The sequence below is a fragment of the Pinus tabuliformis genome, chromosome 9, assembly GCF_031772625.1.
Source record: "Pinus tabuliformis cultivar Carrire ecotype Pingquan chromosome 9, CPIR1, whole genome shotgun sequence".
NCBI lineage: Eukaryota > Viridiplantae > Streptophyta > Pinopsida > Pinales > Pinaceae > Pinus > Pinus tabuliformis.
Window position 1 is genome coordinate 871551461 of NC_142307.1, and position 22409 is coordinate 871573869.

General features: G+C 37.8%; 1 protein-coding gene across 2 annotated transcripts in view; it reads right to left on the minus strand.

The window, feature by feature from the left end:
- LOC149151554 (protein phosphatase 2C and cyclic nucleotide-binding/kinase domain-containing protein) overlaps positions 1 to 22409 on the minus strand; it is a 107451-nt gene that overhangs the window by 11190 nt on the left and 73852 nt on the right. For both annotated transcript variants that reach the window (XM_089441250.1, XM_089441251.1), the window contains exons 7-14: positions 19970 to 20055; positions 19630 to 19861; positions 11479 to 11789; positions 11134 to 11212; positions 10926 to 10992; positions 10401 to 10678; positions 10170 to 10235; positions 9942 to 10063 (exon numbers count right to left, since the gene is read on the minus strand). In XM_089441250.1, coding sequence (XP_089297376.1) covers positions 9942 to 10063; positions 10170 to 10235; positions 10401 to 10678; positions 10926 to 10992; positions 11134 to 11212; positions 11479 to 11789; positions 19630 to 19861; positions 19970 to 20055 — 1241 coding nt within the window. The remainder of the gene's footprint in view (positions 1 to 9941; positions 10064 to 10169; positions 10236 to 10400; positions 10679 to 10925; positions 10993 to 11133; positions 11213 to 11478; positions 11790 to 19629; positions 19862 to 19969; positions 20056 to 22409) is intronic.

Below are 22409 nucleotides of genomic sequence, written 5' to 3' on the forward strand. Positions count from 1 at the left end.
CATAGTGAAAGGGGTCATTGGTGGAAGGAATAGAAGTTGACTCTTGAACTAAGTTGCAAGAAACGTTGGAGAAGGGTCCGTTTCCAGCCGGAAATGAAACGGAAACGAGGAAACTTGTACCGTACGGCCTGGAAACGCGTTTCCGGCCGTACTGGCCCGTTTCTCGAGGAAGAAACATGGCCAGTACGGCCAGAGACGCATTTCCAGGCTATAAGGTGGAGTTTCCTCTTCTAACTTGACTTTTTCTTGTATTTTTTTTTATGCTTTCGCTTCTAATTTTTTATTGGGCGACTAAAATATCTTCTGGATGCTTGTAGATGCCTCTCATGTTATAAAAAAGAGGATTTTTTGAGTGGGACAGCCTAATGTTCAAGCCTATGGCCCTAGTGTTGATATGCAGTTCATGGTAATGTAAGTGACATTCTCCTTTATTTTTCATTTTCATCCTTTTACTTAAATTTTTAACATTACCATGAAATGACTCAGGATGTTTGAGAGTGGTTTCACCCTCATTGGATTTCATATGGAGAAAATAGAATTTTAGATCTCACTCAAAATCCAGCAGACTTATCTGTTTTTCAGGATTTCATGATTGGGGGGGTTACAATGTTTCCATTGGATTTTGTCATGTACTAGGGTATGGAATTTGTATTTAATCAAGAGAACCAAGCCCTCTATGCAAGGGAGACTCCCAATAATCAAGAGCACGTAGGGTACTAGGGTATGGAACTTGTATTTAATCAAGAGCACTAAGGTCGTTTGACTATGTAGGAGGAGACTCCCAATCAAGCACGAGACAAGAAATTAGAAATTTCTCGTGGCTGATTTTTGATATTGCTATTTTCATTATGTGATCATTCATGAGTAAATGTGATATAAATTTAGAGACTTATAGTTTATGCATTGACAATTGACAATTTAATCATAATGTAATAAATTAGAATGTATCATATATGCTTTATGATTGCACATATTTCTTAAATGTCCATATATGTATATATATATTGCGTTTCCCCGTTTCCAAAATTTGGGGAGGTCACGTTTCGTGTGCCCGTTTTGGAAACTCGTACCCGTTTCCCCGTTTCGTGCAACTTAGGTCTTGAATCTCATAAGCATCATACCCACTCTCTTTCATGGCTTCTAATAATTCCCTCTTCCTTGCAATGTCATCTTGGATGGCCTTCTCCCTAGCCCTATCCTCATAAAAATTTTCAAGCTTGGAAATGTACTCTGACCTAATAGGACCTAACACTGCATTTGGTCCACCACATGGTGTTACTTGGCCTCTTATCCCATCCAAGTGTTGTTTCAATCTAAGAATACCCCCACCTCCAATAGATTTATGGCATAATTTGCATATCATTTTTCCATCAATTACATCACAATGAGCCCATGCATTGTCCTTTCCTTTTGGAGCCATGTTTGCTTGAAATAATTACAATTTGCAAAGAAATCTGCCATTTAAAAAAAAATTGCAGCTAAGAAACATGGAAAACCAAAGCTAAATTTAGGAAAACAAATGCACATGTAGGCTACAAAATTTGATAGCATAGAACTAGAGATTTGATAGTATAGATGATAGAAGTGAGAAGTTTATAAATTTATAACACATAAAAAAAATTAATTCATGGACAGCAGTCAAATGAGGAATTTTCAAGTGAAAATCCTTACCTAGAAATGCAAACTAGCTTCCTTAGCCTCCTCTTGAAGATGCCAACTCCACTGACAGCTACAAACTATCTCCAAAATAGCTCCAACTCCAACTCTAAGATGACTACTCCAGCAAAAACTCAACACTCTCCAAGCTCCCAAGCAAACTCGCAAACACTCATAAACACTCCAAATGAGATGTGTGAGACAAATGAGAGGGAGAAAGGCCTCTTAAAGGCTTGGAGAGGATGTTTTTTGGAGGGAAAGGACCCTTAATTTCCCTCCAAAACCCCTAAACCACCTTGGCTAGGCCGTTGTGTGGGTCCTCCGCGAACATGGCATTTAACCAGCCGGTTTAGGACGGAGTCAAACCGGCCAGTTCCGTCCTAAACTGGTCGGTTAGGACTGGTTAGGGCCAAAACTTTGCCACATTGCCTTCTTGACTGGGTTTTTCAGCCGGTTCCAACCAGTGGCCTTGCTGACCGACCGGTTAGACCAGTGACCGGTTAGTTAGGCCGGTTTTAAAAACATTGGACATGTCTAAAAGGCATGTCTAATCAATTAGGTGACCATTCAATGTATATTTATACACAACATCACATTCTACCTTAATTATCAATCACTATATATTTATATACAAAGTTACATGTTATTTTAATCATCAATCATTATATCTGTGTGTCATATTTGTCCCTTTTATGTTAGATATTTTTGAACGAATGAACAATTGTTCATTCCATATGGCCTAAGATCTATTACTATTCCTTATTCTTATTCTACACACACTTTTTTTTCTTATTCTACACACAGAGACCTTTCCAACCGCACAAGAATCACGTCAATCGAAGTCTACATGCGAAAGTTATGCCACTCATAAGTTGACCTTCCTGTTTTCACCACCATAATTCAAGAGGATGCCACCTCAACCCCCATTACTCATGAAAAAAGAGTTAGCGACGTGATTATGATGTAGAAAACTCTAGAAGAGTTTATATTGTAGCTCTTATTAAGAGTTGAGATAGTCAAACCTAACCACTAGTAGGCTATTGGGCTATGTTATAACCAGGCCACTAGAAGGAAAATGGATTCCATTCTTTCAAATGCATTTGCTTCATTGCTGAGGAAAAATAGCCAAGAAGGATGGGAGGTAGAGCACACGAAGAGTATTGGTGCACTATAGTAGCCCACAGGCCACAAACCATACTTCTTTGTACTCAGCCATATTTGTATTCAAAGAAAGAGAGCGAAGCGGCCTCACCTTCCAACTGGGTTTTTCTCCCAAAAGGGTTTCCCAAAGCATAACTTGTGTCAAACGTGTGTGAACTTTTATTTTGTCGTTCTCTATTTGCTACGTAATTTTAATTCGCATGCATGCACTATTAATAGTAAATCTACAGATCCAAAAATCTAATAAAATTGTAATAGTGCAGAATTTCAGATTTCAAATATAATTTTATCAGATTTGTAGTGACGAACTGTCCAATGGAATATCCACGGTTGTTTACGGATCATATTGGTATTAGAGCAGGTTTCTTTGTGTGTATTGTGGAAATTTGCAGGAGATCTAGATTGGTTGGGCCAAAAATCATAAAACCCTAATCATGGCCGACAAATCTATGAATAACCCTCTAAATCCCGCAGAGGAGAGATTTTTGCAGCTAGAACAACAAGTCGTTGATATACATCGTAATGTAAATCTCCTCATGGCAGCCTTGAGCAATAAGCTTGGGACACTTGGAGAAGATGGAGGCTCAAATGCAAATGAAAAATCAAAAGGGGGATCAGGAGATAGAGAAGAAATGGAGAACCAGCCGAAAAGAACTCGAAAAAGATCAACCCAGCTCGAGTGTCATGAATCAATCACAACCCTTGTTTAAAATGGAAGCAAAGGTCAATATCAAGTTGTACCACAGCAAGATCGACGCTCTAAAGTTGAATCACTGGTTGCAGCAACTAGAAGTTTATTTCAATGTCCATCAAATTGATGAATAACACAAGATTTCATTTGCGCGGCTGAAATTAGAGGGCCATGTCTTGACTTGGTGGGAAAGCCACACTAAGACCCTGAGGTTGGAGGGGAAGCCTCCAGTGACTAAGTGGGAGGACTTTAAAACCCTCATTAGGTTACAATTTTACCCTATTGGGTACATATAGGACCAGTGAATCTAGTGGCACTACTTTAGGCAAAATTCGGGCAAAGCATGCAGGGGTATCACTTGACACTTTGGTGCTGGATATAGGAAGCAATTCAATTCCTTGGTTATCTTACAATGAATAAAATTATGGGTACCGCCCAAATCAATCAACACTATTACCTTTTTCTTCTTGATATGTCCTTCTATCTTGATAGTTTGAGGAGTGGTAATTTCGGCCAATGCATTACAAGATATGGTTGGATTCATTTCTTCTCTCTACGGTTTGTTCCTGGTGTATATCCTCTTCTTTTGACGTTTCTTGTTCCTTTTCTTCCTCCTCTTCACAATCTATATAAAATAATTTCTTCTCAGCACACTTATGACCTTTAGTGTATTTGCTATCACAACTGTAACAAAGCCCTTTTACTCTTTTTTATTCCAATTGTTGTGGTGTCAACCTTGTAGGTTGTGGAAGGCTAGGGGCAACAACACTTCCATCTTTATAGTTGTGAGTGGTAGGCTTCCTTGTTGCCATAATTTTGCTTTCCATTTTTCTTGCCAACCTGAATGTCTTCTCCAATGAATCAAGTTCCCAAAGACGAATCTCATGTTGGTTGTTATCCTTTAAAGTCCCTATGAACACATCAATCCTATGCTCCTCTGGAATATTTTTTATACCCTTATATTCAATTTTTGGAAGTCCTCAATGTGCTCCCTCATTGAACCCTTTTGTTTGAGATTTATCAATTGGTTAAAAAAAGTGTTGTTTTTTGTATCCTCATAATGTGCTATCATTTCTTCCGTAAAAATTGCCCAAGTGACAATTTGTTTACGAGAGCAATGTCATCAATACGATGCAAACTGATTTGGTTCCAAATATAAAGTTGCAATGCGTACCTTTTGTGTGTTTTGCACATTATGGAGATCGAAATATTGCTCCATCTGTAGTATCCATGTTACGGGATCTTTGCCATCAAACTTCCTCATATCGATCTTTGGAACATGGTGGGTCTTCATTCCAATGTTAGAGTCTATGAAATCATGATTAACATTTCTTTTGTTCTCATCATGAGTTTCCTTTACTACCATTTCACCATTAGTAAGCATTTTTTGTAGCAACTTTGTCAAATCTATCTTCAAATCTTCCATGTTGCCTTTCAGTTTCTCTTCTATATCATCCATCTTAGCGTCTGCGTCATTCATCTTAGCTTCCATGCCATCCATCTTAGCTTCCACACCATTCATCTTAGCTTCCACGCCCTTCTTTAATCCATCCATCTTAGCTTATGTTACCCTTTGTGAAAGTGAAATTTGTTGCGCTTGGTCTCATAATTTTATATATCATGTTGCATTTCTTTCTCTTCTTCACAAGTCATGCGAGAGATTTCAGGTTACTTACGAGGTGTTTCCATTTTCTTTCTTCGGGGCATCAATTAATGATAATTATGCTTCACTATGCCCCCTTTGAATCACTTCAAACTAATTTTTCAACCCAAGCTTATGCAAAATTTTAAAAAGACTACACATTTTTTCACTTTGTAGGAGCTCGATATTGAATCTGTTGTATCTCTGTAATTGCGGATCTCCAAGGTCTAAAATTTCGTCCTGCGGTATCCCTCTAAGTCATTTTTCCAATGCCACCGATATGATCAAAATTGAATTATCCAAGAAAGAGTTATGCCCAATCTCCCAAGATGACCTGATCATATACTTTTTTAGTAGAGAGAACTTGTACGAAGTGCCATGTGTCACTGTTTCGACCTTCGGATCTGAAAATGATACACAAAAAACTACAGTCTGTCCTCTTTTTGTAACTTCTTATGAAATTTCAATCTAATGCTCATAGAGAAAGTTATGACGATTTTCCCAAGGTCACCTGTTTGGGATGTAATTCGGGAGCCTACAAAAACCCTAACTTCCTTGGATCATATCTCCGAAAATATAGCGAAAAGAGATCTGAAATTCGAACCCAAAGTTCATCGGGATTTTAGCTCAAATAGATTTTAATTTCAACTCTTGAAACATCGTAGAAAAAAGTTATAGCAAAAATGTCGCGATGTAGCGAAACCCTAGAATCCAAAGTTCTGATACCAAATGTTATGCAACCAGCGCACAAAATAGAAGAAAAGAAAGATAAACGACTTCAAAATTGTTAATTTTAGGTATGTTATATGCTTAGAGCAATTTATTTCAATTTTCACAGTTAGCTCAATATCATTTCCAAATTAGCAATCACATCATTTTAAGGAAAACTGCAGATAAAACATAAACATAAATCGCAGAAGACAAGCCAAGACAAGAGGACACAAAATGTGGTGCTAGCCAGGGACAAACCCCAATGTGGGGAAACCCTTGATCAATTCTTCTTATATGTTCTTCAATAGTTCAGCAAAGAGAGAGAGAGAGATAATACATTTACAATAGAAGTCAACACTTTGACTTATCTAGATAAGAACATAGATCATCTCTAAGAAGATGAGATCGGTTGAAGACATGCTGCTTCAACTGATTCTCCAAAGTGACTCCTTCACCTATCATCGTGTTGCATCTTGTCATCATGTTGCACCTCACCGTGCTACATCATGCTGCACCCATCATCACAATGTTGGATCTCATGACTACTGCACCTAATGCTGTACTGCGGTCCCATGTGCCATGGTTGAATCATGTTGTCATATTGCATGTCTCATGTGCTTGCAGCACCATGCCCATGCTATCCACACTTGCCATGTTGCACCATGCTTGTTGTTGTCATGTCATAGCTGTTGTCCCACTTTGTTGCCATGTCATATCACAGCAGTTATCCCACTTTGCTGCCATGTCATATCCAATGTTTTTAAAACCGGAACCAATGACCGGACCGGTCCACCTAATGAACCGGTTTACCAACCGGAACCGGTCTAACCGGGACTGGTTTGGTCTAAACGAACCGGTTTTAAAAAAATACATTAAATAATTAATTTTTAATGAAACAAAACTATTTTTAAGAGGTAAAACCGTGATTCCAAGCCAATAGAGACAAAATATGCAAAGTTTGCTCATTTATATACCATGTAAAGGTGAATATATCAAAATGGCACCGAGTGCAATACATATCATCGACAAAATAGCGAAATACATAAGAAATGAGGCTCTAAATGGCCTATAAAGTCCAAAAACAATGATGCAAGCTATGAGGCCATTGGCCTACTACAAGTCTACGGTGTACACATGATCAATCATCAAGTTCATCACCACTACTAGACACAGGATCATCATCAGGAGCTACATAGACATCATCTGGTTCAGAGTCTAAGGATGCCTCAGCCTGATCTGCAACCTCAGTATCAATGCCACCAATGACAATAGAAGTGGACCTAATGGAAGCACGAGTTTGTCGACCTGCATGACTAGTGCCTTCCATTAGTTCTTTGCCTTTCCTTGATGCCGCTACTGATCCTGGTTCTAATGCCACCACATAATCTGCTTCATCCCCTGCTAAAGCCATGTCGATATCAAAATCAGCCTCAAACACAGGTTCTTTAGTCTCCTCCACCCATTCTGATGTTGGATCAATATCGTCCAACACAATGGGATCTAGATCAGGAATTTTGCTCATTATTTGGAGCTCCGATTGCATTTATTGTTTACCCCCAAACCATGAAATCCTGAAAACCATTAAGTCTACTGAATTTTGAGTGAAATCTAAAATTCTAGTTTCTCCATATGAAATCCAATGAGGTCGAAACCACTCTCAAACATCCTGAGTCATTTCATGGTAATGTTAAAAATTTAAGTAAAAGGATGAAAATGGAAATTAAAGGAAATGTCACTTTTACTTTAAGAATTTAACATTACCATTAATTTCCAACATTGTTAGGGTTGAAACACCCTTAGTTTCCCCCCAAAACCCGTAAATCACAGTAAAAAATATGCTTTTTTAACTTTATGGTGGGCGTGCCTAAAACCAGCCGGTTTAGGACAGAACCGGCCGGTTCCGTCCTAAACCGGCCGGTTTTCACCGGTTAGGGCAAAAAAATGGCGAAATGGCCTTTCCAACCGAGTTTTTTGGTCGGTTTAGACCGGCGGCCTTGCTAACCGGCCAGTTAGACCGGTAACCGGTTTTTAAAAACGGTTTTGAAAACACTGGTCATATCACAACTGATGTACAATGTCTGTTGTCCTATGTTATAGGGTTGTCCCATCATAGTTGTTGTCCCAACATAGTTGCCATACCTTGTTGTTGTCCTTTGTGACTTTGCAGCACTATGTAGCCTACTTGTCCATGCATCTTGGCAACCCCATGTAGCCCAATTGTCTATTTACGTTGATGCACTAGTTTGCAGCACCATGTAACCTTAGCACTGTTGTACTAGTCACGTTGCTTGTTGAGCAGCACCATGTACCCTTGCTGCCATGTGTTGTTTCACCACGTTGCACTACTACATTGCAACACTGGATAGGGCATCACCCTACAGCCCTTATCTTCCATACAAATCAGCAAGGCAGCCTTCTAAAGACTGGGGTTAAGCAAGGGAATAACCCTCCATACCTACGCTATTTCTTTAGGCCTTGTTTTATTGCGGTTAAGGCCACGTTGTCCCTTCAACTCCTTCACGTTGTTTAGGGCAGCCTCCACGCTATCCTTCTGGTCCTTCAAATTGTGGCTAAGGTCACGCTGTCCCTTCATCCCCTTTACATTGTCTAAGGCAGCCTCCACGTTGTTCCTTTGACCCCTTATATTGTGGATATAACTCCATTTTCCACACAATTATTCCTCGGCCTAATTTGCCCAGCATTATGCACTTGGAACAGCCCTTACTTACCACGTTGTCACCTACAGCAAACCCTCACTGCGGCCCATAAACTTGATTGCGTTAGGGCTGAATTAGATCAGCGTTTGGGATTGGATTAGACCAGCATTTAGGGCAACCTTTAGGTCTGTGTTAGGGCACCCTTTAGTCTGCGTCTAGGGCTGCCTTCCATCTGCGTCTAGGGCTGCCTCTTTTCCTCCAACATCTAGGGCTTCCACTCCTAGATTTCTCTTCCACTAAAACCCAAGACAAGTGGAGAGAGAAATCAAGATAGAAGTGTGTGTGAGAAATGACTCTCAAGTCATCTCCTTTTATACTACAACGTTGCGCACATGTGGGGTTTATTTGGTTGTTGGCCGACTTTGACGAATTGTCTTATAACACAAATAAAATCATAACTCCATGAATACTTATCAGAATCGGTTGATCTTTAGATCAATCCTACACCTCTCAATGAGAGGGATCCAAGAAAAATATCAGCTGCCATAAATAAGATGACCCACATGGAGTTTGGCCCTAGTTGCCAATTTTAACAAAAATCAACCTCTTCGAGGGGCAACCTCCTTTACATTACACAAATGAATCATTCTTGGATGACACAAATGACAAAACCTCTTTTCTATATATAGGAGTATAAGGGGTCACAATATAATCAAAGCCGACATAACAATAATAATATAAGGGCACAACAATAACAATAGTGGGCTTTTATGGGGCACAATAATAACAATATGGGGACAATAGGGGCACAATAATAACAATAAGGGCTACACTGACAATAGTAATGGGGGAATCACTAGTATTATAAGGACCTAACAAATTAGGCATTTTGTTGCTGATTTATATTGCACCAGTTGACATTTTGATATATTCACCCTTAGATGGGATATAGATGCAAACTTTGCATATTTTGTCTTTAATGGTTTGGAATCATCGTTTGGAACCTTAAGAATATCATTTTTCATTTATATGAATTATTTTGTGTATTTTTTAAAACACCAGTTCATTGAATCCAGTTCAGTCCGGTTCCAATTCAAAACCTTGTTTGATAGGTGGCCAGTTCGAAGACAGGTTCTGGTTTTCGGTCCCTAGTGTGCAATAAACATGAGACCTCAAAAGGCATAAATGTTCATCCTGTAATTTGAAATAAATCATTTTCACTATTTTCCGACTGAATTACTGTGAGAGATGAAATTAAAAATCAAGCACCCACAAAAATTATACTTGAGTACTTGTTTCTTGTGTTAGACAAAATCATGAATATATTTACTGTTCCATGCTAGAAGAGAAAGAAATTGTATAAAAAATGAAGCAGTGTTTGTAGACAGCAAAACAGGTCATGTCACTTGTAAGACATTCTCACCAGTCTGCAGTAAGCCCATGGCCTTTTCCCTGAATTATTTCTGGGGCTAAGTAGTCTGCCATCCCACATATTGTGAATGTTCTTTCATCAGATAGCTTTTTTGCAAACCGGAAGTCAACCAGCTGTATACAACGTGCCAAATTATTTCATATCAAAATCCAGTACAATATCTTCAAGTACACTTCTGCTAATCATGTGCATAAAATCATACAAAAAAATAAATCCCACCTGCAAATGACCTTTCTGATCAACCATTAGAATATCAGGTGAAACACCCCTGTATACAACTCCATCCTAATTCCAATTGAGAATATAATTAATGACATGTTGTAAGCCTTGCAGTACAAATTTCTTTTAAAAAATGACAGTAATGTCATCTTGTCCATTTTCTCCAGAAAACTCAATAAGGTTAGTGAAACAATACATAAATGCTTATCTGCAAATGTAGGAACAACAGACCTTGTGCATCAGTTCCACAGCTACAACAACCGAAGCAGAAATAAAACGAGCAGAATCTTCTTTTAATGGTGCATGCAGAATTGCTGCCAAAGGACAAGCTAGACTTGTGTTCAGCAAAATAGCAGCAAATTCTTGATTAGCACATGAACAGAGGACCTGTGGCACAAATAATGAGGGACACAAACTCTTCATAAGAGCCTTCTCCTCAAGAACCTGTACTTCACGTCCAAGCTGCTTTATCTTGTGCTTTGAAAACCTTTTCAAGCTCAGCAGATTCTCTGCATGTTGGGTAAATCGATATAGCTGTCAATATAATGCCCAAAAAGTAAAAGAAAATAAAGATTATTCTCATGAATAATGAAGATTTTCATGAGACATGTAAAGTTCATAAAGGAATTTGCACAATCATTCCATATTGACACATTCAACAATTTGAAAGAGCATAATGTAAGCCAGTGACACCAAAATGAAAACATAAATAAATGTCTAGAAAACTCTAGACTAACAACCGATGCCATTTTATACCTGAGTCCTTCTTAAGAACCAGTCCTATTTCGCAGCAGTCTGTAGCATACACCGTTCTTTGCCATTCCTACAGAAGCATAAAATTAGTTAATATGACTGACTAGAACATCCAATAATTTTTCATTCCACATATTTCTATCCCAAGTCAGAATAAATATTATATTCAAAATTCTCCTTTCAATCAGGAACAACAAAAAACACTACAGACCAGCTCTGATATCTGGACTCTTGAGAAATCTGTGGCCTTGATATCCAGCTTATGTTCTCTCCTTGTGTGATCTCTTATGCTGGACAAGTCAAGGCAAATCAATCAGGACCAGTTTGACTTCTCAAAATGCAGCCAAACTGTAAGTTTAGCAGAAACGATGACTTATTGTTTAGCAGTTGGTAATATCAGCTAAATGCAATACTAACATCATGAGCTGACACACACTTCATTCCCCATGAAATCACAACACATAATAGCTGCAACTGCCTAAGATACTAAAAACCAACCTTACAAATCTATTCTAACAGTGAGTTCAATTCATGATATAGCCAAAATCTTACGTACTGGATATCATCTTGGTTGATTCTGTACAAGGGCCCCACCAATGAATCAAACTTCTCCTTTGTAATCATCAAACACACAACATTACCAATAGCAACTGCAGTTACTGAATTGATCTGCTCACCAAGAAGAATCCGTTCTCCAAAAAAACTCCCCTCTTTCCTCCTTGAGCACTTCTGACTTTCATTTAAATCTTCCCACCCATTATCATGAGAAAGGATCTCCCAGGTAGTTGACTCTGAATCTAACTCTGAATGATAGGTTAATTCCACCTCTCCATGCTGAACAATATAAAATGCTGAAAGATTCTCATGCTGCAACAGAAAAAAGGCAACCCAAACAGACTAAGAGTTAAACCAGTGAAGCAGGCTTGGAAAAAGAATAAAAAGGATTTATCGATTGTAAAAATCCCAATGTTTGGCATAAGATACAATATTTGCTCTGAAAATATGTCTGACTTAACATTAAAGCCAGCTGCTGCAAGAGGGCAACAAATTTTTCTTGGAACTACATTTATTTTACAGAATTGCATTGTTTCTACAACATTTGCCTATTGTCTAATGCAACAAAAAAGCTATCACATTCCATGCTTTTCAGCAAATACTATTATGCTAGGTTACCAGGAAACAGAAACGGATACGGATCCAGATTCAGATCCAGAGACAGATCCACCAGATTTTGAAAAGCCATGATCTGGATACGGTGCGGAAACAACACGTACGAAAAATACAATGATAATTTTTAATTTTAAAAAGGCATATTCAAAGTTAAAAATCAAAACCATTCATGAATCAAAACATTAGAACTGAATCATATTAGATAACTTATAAATCTGAAAAATGAAATCATGATCATGCTTTGTACAAAAAGGATAACTGTAAATACACAATTGAGTATCTCATCAATGATCACTTTATTGATATGATGATGTAGAGTAGGTCTAACTACATGTCGAAAAATGGGTCTACATGCTCATTATTTCAATTTTTCAAGTTTCAACTCTACATCATGGTCAACTTGTCATCTTCCATGAAATTAGCCTCAAAACCTAAAAATTCCCATATAATTACAATGGTAAGTGAATGTTATAAACTATTTGAGAACATGTTATAGTCTATGTATCATATTGTTCTAAGCAATGTTTTAAAACTCCGACTCCGACTCCAACTCCAACTCGGTATCAACTCGGCCGGCTCGATTTCAATGACTCAGTCGTTGTAAAAAATACATTAAATATTTAATTTTTTTTAAAAAAAACATAATTTTAAAGATTTTCATTCATGTTTCCAAACACACAGCATTAGAATATAGATAGAAGACAACATATGATCAAAGCAGGCTCATGTATATATCCATTATATCAAAATGGCACCCAGTGCACTGTCCAATACATACATGATGATGATATAGAGAATCGAGATCAAAACAAAAACACATAACAAATGATGCAAGATATTCTGATTATTAGAACACAGAAAATTCAATCCAAAAATTTGCACAGTAAGGATGAAATTGCTTTTTTTTTTAAGCAGTGTCAGTCTGTTCATCCACTTCAAGTGGCTTTATTAACTTACCCTTAATCTCCATGTTCTATTTTGGATGTCCGGTTAATCCTTGAATTCTGTTTTGGAGGAAAAGGAGGATGCATAGAGAAAAACATTTCTGTGCATGGGACATAAACTGTGCCTATTGCATGATGCATCAAAGGAGTGGATGCCACATTATTCTATAAAACTTTGGCATTGCTGATGATATTTCATGGATCAGAACAACTATTGTAGAACGTGTGGTGACAAGAAGGAGAAAATGAACAAATTATTGGATTTATAATTATATTAATTTGTACTTCATCGAATGAAGAGATTCTTCTATTACTGTAATTATGTTTGTCTCTAAATTTCTTTTAGGCTTCAAATTGACACCTTTGTGTCAATACTTTTCAAAAGAGGAGATGTGAAAGGTCATGGTCTTTGTGAGGTCAGTGGGATTTGGTGATGTGCTATATGCAGCTAGTCAACTGACACTTCTGCAGCAAATATTGCAACTAACACTTCTGCCAGCAAATATTGATGTCCGAGTTGTGTTTTAGAAACTATATATTTTGCAAGGTGAAACTCAGTTTTCTATGGGATTCAATTTCCAATTCTGTAGGCTCCTAGTCTATCATTTGTGATTCAAATAGCCAATAATCAGAAAGTTCGTTTGCATGTTAAAATGTCACAGTGAATTCAGTTTTTGAAAGAACATTGAATCTTTTGATTGATGATACTCAAGTTATTCCAGGCAATTCATCCGGATTCCGTGGCCTGGGCCTCTTTTTCTAACCTGGCCAAGTTAATGCTGGCTCGGCCAAGCCGACCGGGTTAATACCGAGCCAGCCGAGTTGTTAGATACCGAGCCAGCCGAGTTGTTAGACAACTCGGCCGGCTCGGTATTAACCCGGCTGGCCGAACCGAATCCAAGGCCAAGCCAATATTTTTTGGCCTAGCTCGGACCAACTCGGCCGAGTCGGTTCTGAGCCGGCCGGTTTTGAAAACAGTGGTTCTAAGAGGACTTTTCATCTAGAGTTGGATGGGATTGATCTAACTAAATTATTATTGACACAACGATCCTTTGTACACTATATATGATTATCCATGTATTGTCTCGAAGCTTTCATGTTAGCATTATCAAAAATTGAAAATTAACATTTTTATGTATCAAACCTTTCCTACTAGCATTATCATGTGCTATACAACCTATAGGTAATTAATAACTTACTTATGCGACTATACAGCCTATAGATTACTAATAAGTAATCTAACTAAAAATCTAAAGAGTATTTGCTTTTTATGGTTTCAAATAGGTAGAAAATATCCTTAAAAAATAAAAATAAACCAAAAACTCTAATGTTATTTGCTTGGGATTCGGTGTGTAAGAGCTAGTTGGCATGGCATCTGTTTCAATAGCATGGGATATGTTTCCAGGTTTGAACGATCCGGCTACGTGGAGGATCCTACGTGGATTTGGATATGTTTCCAGGTTTGAAGGATCCAGCTACATGGCGGATCCTACGTGGATTTGGATATGTTTCCAGGTTTGAAGGATCCGGCTACGTGGCAGATCCTACGTGGATTTTGGTGGATCCATATCCGAGGACCGAAACACAGATCCACGGATCAAGCATCAAGACCCTGTGGATCTGGTAACACAGCTATTATGTGATCAAAATTTCTTGATGTTTATTAGGCAAAAGGAGATATAACAAGAGTATGACAAATACAAAAATGATAAACTACAACAGCAGTAAACATATATTTCTATATTTCTTGATCTACATTTCTCTTCTGATGAGGATCCTAATGGAGGATAGTGGACTTATTTTCGTGGGATATGATCAAAAAATGTTTTGTTGGGTCTCTTGTTATTAATGGATGTTCATATTCAAAGACAATACACTTGTAATGAATGAAAATATATAAATATATAAACATCAGTAATAATTCCTCGACAAAATTGGCCCTTAAGAGGTTAATTGAAGTTCACAATCCATAAATCATTTTCTTGCAAGAAATTATCACAGATGGGGAGATGGTTATTAATGGCTTGTCAAGAATCTTAAAGCAATAGAATGTTTGCTTTATTGATGCTTTAGGAAAATTTGGGGGGAATATCACAAGATGGAAAAAAAGGATCATTTTCCCTAACTAAATATTGGGTTTTTGTATCAGGGCTGGGGACTAACCTTTTATCGTTGGACCTCGTGAAAGAAAACACCTGTATAAACATATACAGACATTATTCTAACAGCCTGGATTACAAAGAATCTTTCTTTAGTAGGGACTAGACTAGACAGGGTCTGGTGATAATGGGTGGACTCCTAAATTTCTCCCTGTGAGCTTCCAAGGTCTGGGGACCAGTGGCTCATGTGAATAAGGGCTCAAGATTGTTCATAAATAAATTGAAATTAGTAGGGCTCTTAGACATAGACTGTTAAAATAACCCTAAGCTGGAGGAATAAAAAGATAGCGGAAGCCTGGATAGCAAAAAAAATGGATACGTTTTTTGTTTCAGAGGCTTTTTCAGATGAAGCTGTAAGTCTCCTCAAGAGGATACTTGGACCAAAATCTTGTGTTCTTACAGATGGTTCCAATACAAGAGAAACCTCCCAGTCCCATGAGGAAGCATGACAGAATATAAGCCAAATTAAAGAGAAACCACAAGCTTCACACTTCTAAATCCCATGCATCATCAGACAAAAAAACTGTAACAGCAAAGAAAAAACCGAGGGGAACATAGGCATAGCTGATAGGCAGACTGATTAGTGGTTGTGGCATGTAGGAGAACAGCTCAAGGCATTGTGAAGGGCATGGATATGTTGGCTCCATCCACAATAATGAGCAGAAAAGAGCAGGTATTGGGGTGGGGGGAGAGCGAGCAAGAAAAAGACCACAGCTCCTCCAGCTCCTTAGGAGGCCATGCAAGAAACCTCTCCTCACATCCTTGGACTCAGAAGGGACCCTGCAGACCGCAGCTCCTTAGGTGGCCATGCAAGAAACCTCTCCTCACATCCTTGGACTCAGAAGGGACCCTGCAGGAAGATGCACATAGATGGAAAGGGACCCTGCCTTTGGACACAACCAACACTAGATGGTATGACTCATGACACCAAGTGAACAGAAGAAAGGCCATGGCATCATGCCTGTTGTGGATTGGCATGCAAGGGACCATGACAGCATTGGAAACTCAGTATAACCATTGCAACCTGCACTGCCCTTATGGAAACCATTTGATTCTCTATTCCTATAGAAAAATCTGCAAAAAAATGAGCTGTGAGAAAAGAGAGCGACATAGCATTCCACAAACTTAAGAAATGAAAATCATATCCTGAAATAACAAGACTTATTGTGTTTTATCAATCTGTAAACGCTAGGCCTATGGCCCATCCGTCTCACCAACACAGATCGTTCTTTGCGGAATTAAAATTGTATGTTTCTGCAATTCACTGTGAATCTGAAATCAAGCTTCTCAAGATGAATTCATTGACATGAATAAATATCTCTGTTCATCTCCAGTTTCAATACTTAGTTTATTTGCTGCTAATTCCAAGACTAATGCCCAACAAAGGATCAAGTCCACTCTATTTCAAATGCCAACTAAATAACACTCTGTTTATTTGAATGTTCAAACCCAGCAGTTTTATCAAGAACACATCTGCTGTCCAATATACATCCAAGCGACAACAGGAATAACAGGCCTCCAGTTTGACATAATATCCCCCTATTACAAATACAATAGATAATTTTATGTTTATATGTGCATGGTTGTAGGTGATTAGCAAAATGCACAGTTTAGAGCAGTGTTGCGAACATCTCGATAATATCCCGATTTTATCTCGAAATCATGATTTTTTGGCCCAGCTGATGTTTGCCAATTTTTACCTATATTTTGATGGTATCTTAATTTTACCAATGTTTGCCGATTTTTACCAATATTTTCCCGATTTTTACGATTTTTTGGTTTTCTGAACCCCTGCCGATTTTATCCCGATGTCGATGTTTGCAACATTGGTTTAGAGAATGGATTGCTTCTCAGTGTATTAGTGTGTAAAATCTGGACAAATCACAGTCGATGGCTGTAGAGGGGAACTATGCATTGTATAGAGAGACTATGATGCAGAGAGGTGCTACTAATGTGGTTTAAGAAACTGAAAATTATTTTCTAGCATTTCTGGCTTTTAAAAACAAGAAGACAAAGAAAGATTCCATACTCATGTTTCTGTAACATTTTGATGGTCACCTAATAAAATGAAATAAGATAATAACTATTTCTATTATATAGAATTTTCAAATGTTGTCATGACTGTTATAACTTTAGGATTTTCAATCTAGACACTATGTGTTGATTTGGGGTAGCATCGGATGTGCTCTAGCCATGAAAACTGGTGGAGAGACTAAAGCACATGAGATCTCCAAGACCCAGAAATGGTTTGGACAGATGTACCCAGTTTGGGAGATATTAAAATAATTAATATTTTTAATGGCATTCTTAAGTCTAAACTTAGGAAAAATAAAATTATAATGGGTATTAATATAAAACTGAGTTAGAATGTTCCAAAAGTCATGGATCAAGTCAAATCTAATCTTAGTCGTTGATTAGAGATTTAATCTCGGCCGTTGATGGACCAACGAGAAAAGTATAAGAGGAGGCTTGAGGGTCAGTTGGAGAACACACCAGAGTGATCAGTCATTCGATTTTCTAGAGCGGGTTTGCTAAGAGAAATCGAATCAGTGATCAACAGCAAGGGGAAGTGAATACATAGCAAAGAGGCAAAGTTAGTACCAGAAAGACAGCGCAGAACCCGGAGAGGTTGACGCAAAGGTAGTTGGATACTACATAGAGGCAGCTGGGAGCTACGCAAAGCCAGGAGAGGCCAGCGTGGGTGACGCAGAGGGTCTAAGGGCTGACGCAGAAGCTTTAGTCATTGCGCAGAGGCTAGCAGAGCTAACGCAGGGCCAAGAGGCAACGCTGGGAGGATTTTCGTGGGGCAGACTAGGCACTGGTGAGTCGGATAGGTTGACGCAGTCCCTATCAGAGTGACGCAAAGCAGTGGAAGCTGCAATTGTTGTTGTGGGATCATTCATCCGGTGATTAATCAGCTGGAATATCTGTCTTTGAGGAGAGGTACTACTGCCGAGGGCATTCTCTGTTGGGTGAGCCATTTCTGGCACCCTAGTTGTATTCTGAAAACTACATAATAATAAAACCCTCTGAATAGCTGCACCGGTTTTCCCGCATTGGGTTTTTCCGGGGACATTGGTCCAAAAATAACGGTGTCACTTGTGTGCTTGTTTTCTTTCAGTTGATGATCTGTAGATGTTGATACTGTACTTGTGTTTATTTTCAGTATTTACATGGTAAATAACTTGTTAAGTAATTAAACAAGTAGGAAGAAATAAACCAAATAGTACAAGAAGAATTTGTAACAGGTTCAACATAGAAATTCCAACACTATGAAATATATCATTATTTGATAAATGATATCTATAATCATATGTTTTCCAGCTTTGATGTTTTATTGTTTTTACATTTCCATAGAACCACTTTTTAAACTTTTGCAAATTGGATATAACTACAACATGCAATACAATATAATATATGCACATGTGCTGCACCAGTGCAACCCAACAAACTCAGTTTTCACAAAATGGCCTCTTGTATCAATATCCGACAACACTGATAATCTTGGTTATTGGTAGTAAAAAATGTCTTAATCTAGCCCCAAGGGTTAGCTCAAGCAGTCATGAGCCTAGGTGGAATTTCTCCCCCAAGTTCAGGACGTCACAGGTTCAACTCTCCTTATCACCAGAGGGAGGGTTCAGTGCTTGGAACTTAGGCACTGATGGTTTACTGCTTTTACCATTTACGTATCATGGGAAAGTACTCAGGATTTTTCACAAGGTTTTCCTTGTGAGAAGAGAAGAAATGTCATAATCTAAGTGTACTCTGCATTAACTATGAGATCATACAGTTAAAGCAAGTGATCAATCAGAGCTTGCACCAGATGCTATCCATAAGCACATAAATCTGTAAGATCAGACAATACAGCAAGATATTGCTTTGAAGAAATGTGCAAATAAGTCAAATATTCAGGGAATGCAAGAACATGAAATTATAATTAAGATTTGTGAGACAATCTAATGCACATGATACAATACTCATGAACATTCATTTCACTATACTGGCCAACTATAGGGTCCTATAAATTTGCTCTCAATGTAAGACAATAAACTCATAATGAAAATCTAGAAGAGCAGGATTTATGACAAGAACAATATTAGATAGCTTCATGCAACTTGCAATTTAAGCTATCATTCACATTCCAGGTTCCAGGGCAGATAAAAAAACTCAGTTCATTTCAGCAGGAAATTAAGAAGCCTTAAATAGTAAAACACACATCTACAAGTAGCAAACTACAATACTAAGCATCATCCATGTTTCCTCAGTGGACTATCCACGTGTGTCTGAAAACACAAACTAAATCCAGACCTCAATCATTCTGAATGCCATTCCACAAATGAGAAATGGACCACCTCATCACAACCACTCACGTTTGAACTTTGAACAATGTAAGAAAGCAAATTTCTTTAAGAAAGCAATATATCTGCCACTTACCTTATCAACTATTCTTTCTCCATCCATAAATGAAACTTCTGATAATGAACCTGCTAAACGGTTAATCTGTAAGACGCTTAACTTTGCAAGCACATCTACAGACCGTATGACATTTAACATAGAAGGATTGGTGAATCCTGTTAAAATGACTCCACGAAAATCCTCTCTTTTCAGAGCCCAGAGAGAACCATCGGTTAAAGCACGGACAGAAGCTTGGAGTGGTTTGTTGTACCTGTTCAAACAACATTTAATATTATGAGAAAAACACGGACATAGGAAAGCCTTTCCAGATCAAGGGATACATCAAAATGGGAATGGTGGAAGATTAAAGAAATCTCACATAAGAGCCAACTCCCCAAAGCATGAAAAGTTATTAGAAGTGTAGCGGTGCACAACTGTGCCAAGCTCCTCATCAGGACTCCCTTCCTGTTAGCCATACATTCAAACCATCACGTCAAAACAGTTTAATTCTTTAATTTTAATAAAATAAATACTAAAACAAGTCTACGATCAAGAAATACCTAACTAGCTCTATGTGGAGAAGAGAGACAGCTGAGAGTGAAAAGATGGCAGAACAAAGAGACAAACACTTATTTTCCATTTCCTAGAGACCAAAAGGAGATCTAAGCACTGTGGAATCAGAATTCACAGCACCTAACACAAATAGAACAAACCAAAATCACAAGCAACTAGAGCAGTAAACTGTCAATTTTTTCAGTCATAAACAATATTTTATTTGTAAGTATTTGCTATAGAATCCCTTTGGCTGGGGGTAAGGTGCATAAACAACTTTTAACCAGCAATTAAAGATCGCATGGTCTAGAATACAACTAACCCATGAAAATAGTTGTTTCCCTTTACAATGAACCAAACTACCACACCAAATCAGTCTCTACTTGATGTGATAATAACTATCAGGAAAAATGCCACGAATTTCCTGCACGACAGTGAATACGAACAATGCCTTAAGGTGTTGTGCACAGAATTGTTGAAGGCCAAGCAAAAGAACATTTAGTTATATTTTGGAAGGAATGAAATCACAATAGACGATGAGTAAAAGGGCCTTTTGCAGCCACACATCTCATATTCTTAGTAACAGAACAGCTCAGTTGGCTGGTATCGATGCTGTAAGCCATGAAAAATTATTTGCCTCTGTAAATATTGTGGGCCTCACTTAATGCCCCCGCCACATTAGGCTTTCAAAACTGCAACCAGCCAGTTTATCCTGGGTACCATCTTCAGAATGAGGGGAAGTACCCGGTCGGTTTCCAAAGACATAAGTTTCATTGAAAAAGAAAAGCTACCCAAAATTCTTCAAATTTTAATCTAATTTTGACTTCACTGAAGTTCATACGACAGCTACCTCCAGGAAATTGACCTTGAGCATTATAAAGTAAATATAGATTGCTCAGACACCATTCAACTTCATCTGGAGGACATGTAAATACGATTATTCGACACAAGACATAGTGACCTCGGAAAGGACACGCAGTACACGTTTTATATATATATATATATTAAATATGAATCGAAATATAGTGCCCGATCCATATTTTTCAGAAATTAGATCTACAGATATGAATCGTGATGATACCTGTTGACCACTCCATGTCAACTACCCCATAGCTATACATCTTTTCACATATGGATTCCCATCATGTCCGAGCACTCAGATGATCCACAGATTCATCATTTTCAGCTATATGTACAGTGGAGTTTTGTAAACCCATTCTGCATTTTGTAATGTAAATGGTCCTAGTAAGACAAATGTATGTAACAACCTAGGTAAAAAATAAAATTGATGATGATTTATATCCTAGGAGGTTTTTAGTCTCACCGATTCATGTGTGTTTCTAAACAATGATGATCGATAGAGTTTTTCTCTCCAGCCTCACCCCAAAGCTAGGGTGGATTTTGTCATCGGGATTTTAAATGAGTCCTAGTGTTATTTATTGAGTCATTGTAAAAGTGATTTGGGAATAATTCTAACTATTTGGTTAGATTATTTTATTACAAGTCACTTAGTCTACTAGATCATATTTTGTGTCGCGGAAATGGGTAATTATTAAGGGTCTATAACGAACGGGTGTTCCCCCTTCATGGGTTAGTAATGTAATATACATGTAAAAAAATATTTAGCGCATGGTCCCTCATAGTTAGACACCATGGCTAATATTAAAGGGTTAGAAAAATTAATAATCCCCTCATGAGTCAATTAATTAAAATTTCTGGCTAAATAAATTAAAATGCTAAAGCTAGAAATTTAATTAATTTAGGTCCTAAGAAAAATTAAATTCTCCAACATTTAGAATTCGTGGGTTTTTAAGTTTTTTATTTTTAATGTCCCCGGCCAAGGGAATATTGAATATTTCAAACTATTTTGAACTCTTGGGCCATAGTAATTAAGTCAAAGTCAACTTTTTGCGACAATTAACTCAAAATAATCATTTTTGAGTTAATTAAAAGGAAATTAAAAGTGAAATTCGAATTTCCTCAAAAAGTAACTTTATTTCAACGATGATGATTAAAAGATCATTTGATCTTCATCAACGATTGAAATTGCTTTGACAGGGATCAAGCCAACTAGCCGTTGGAGAATTTTTCTATAAATGAGAAGCCTCTCTCCATTATTTGGATCCGATTTTTGAATCATGTACTTGCTCTAAGAAAGCTCTTGTAACTTTTTCTGGTTAATAAAACGCAAAGACTTTGGGGTTTCAAATCGTGGTGTTCCTCTTTCAGATTTATGTGGTAATATTGTTCTTAATATTTTGTTGCTT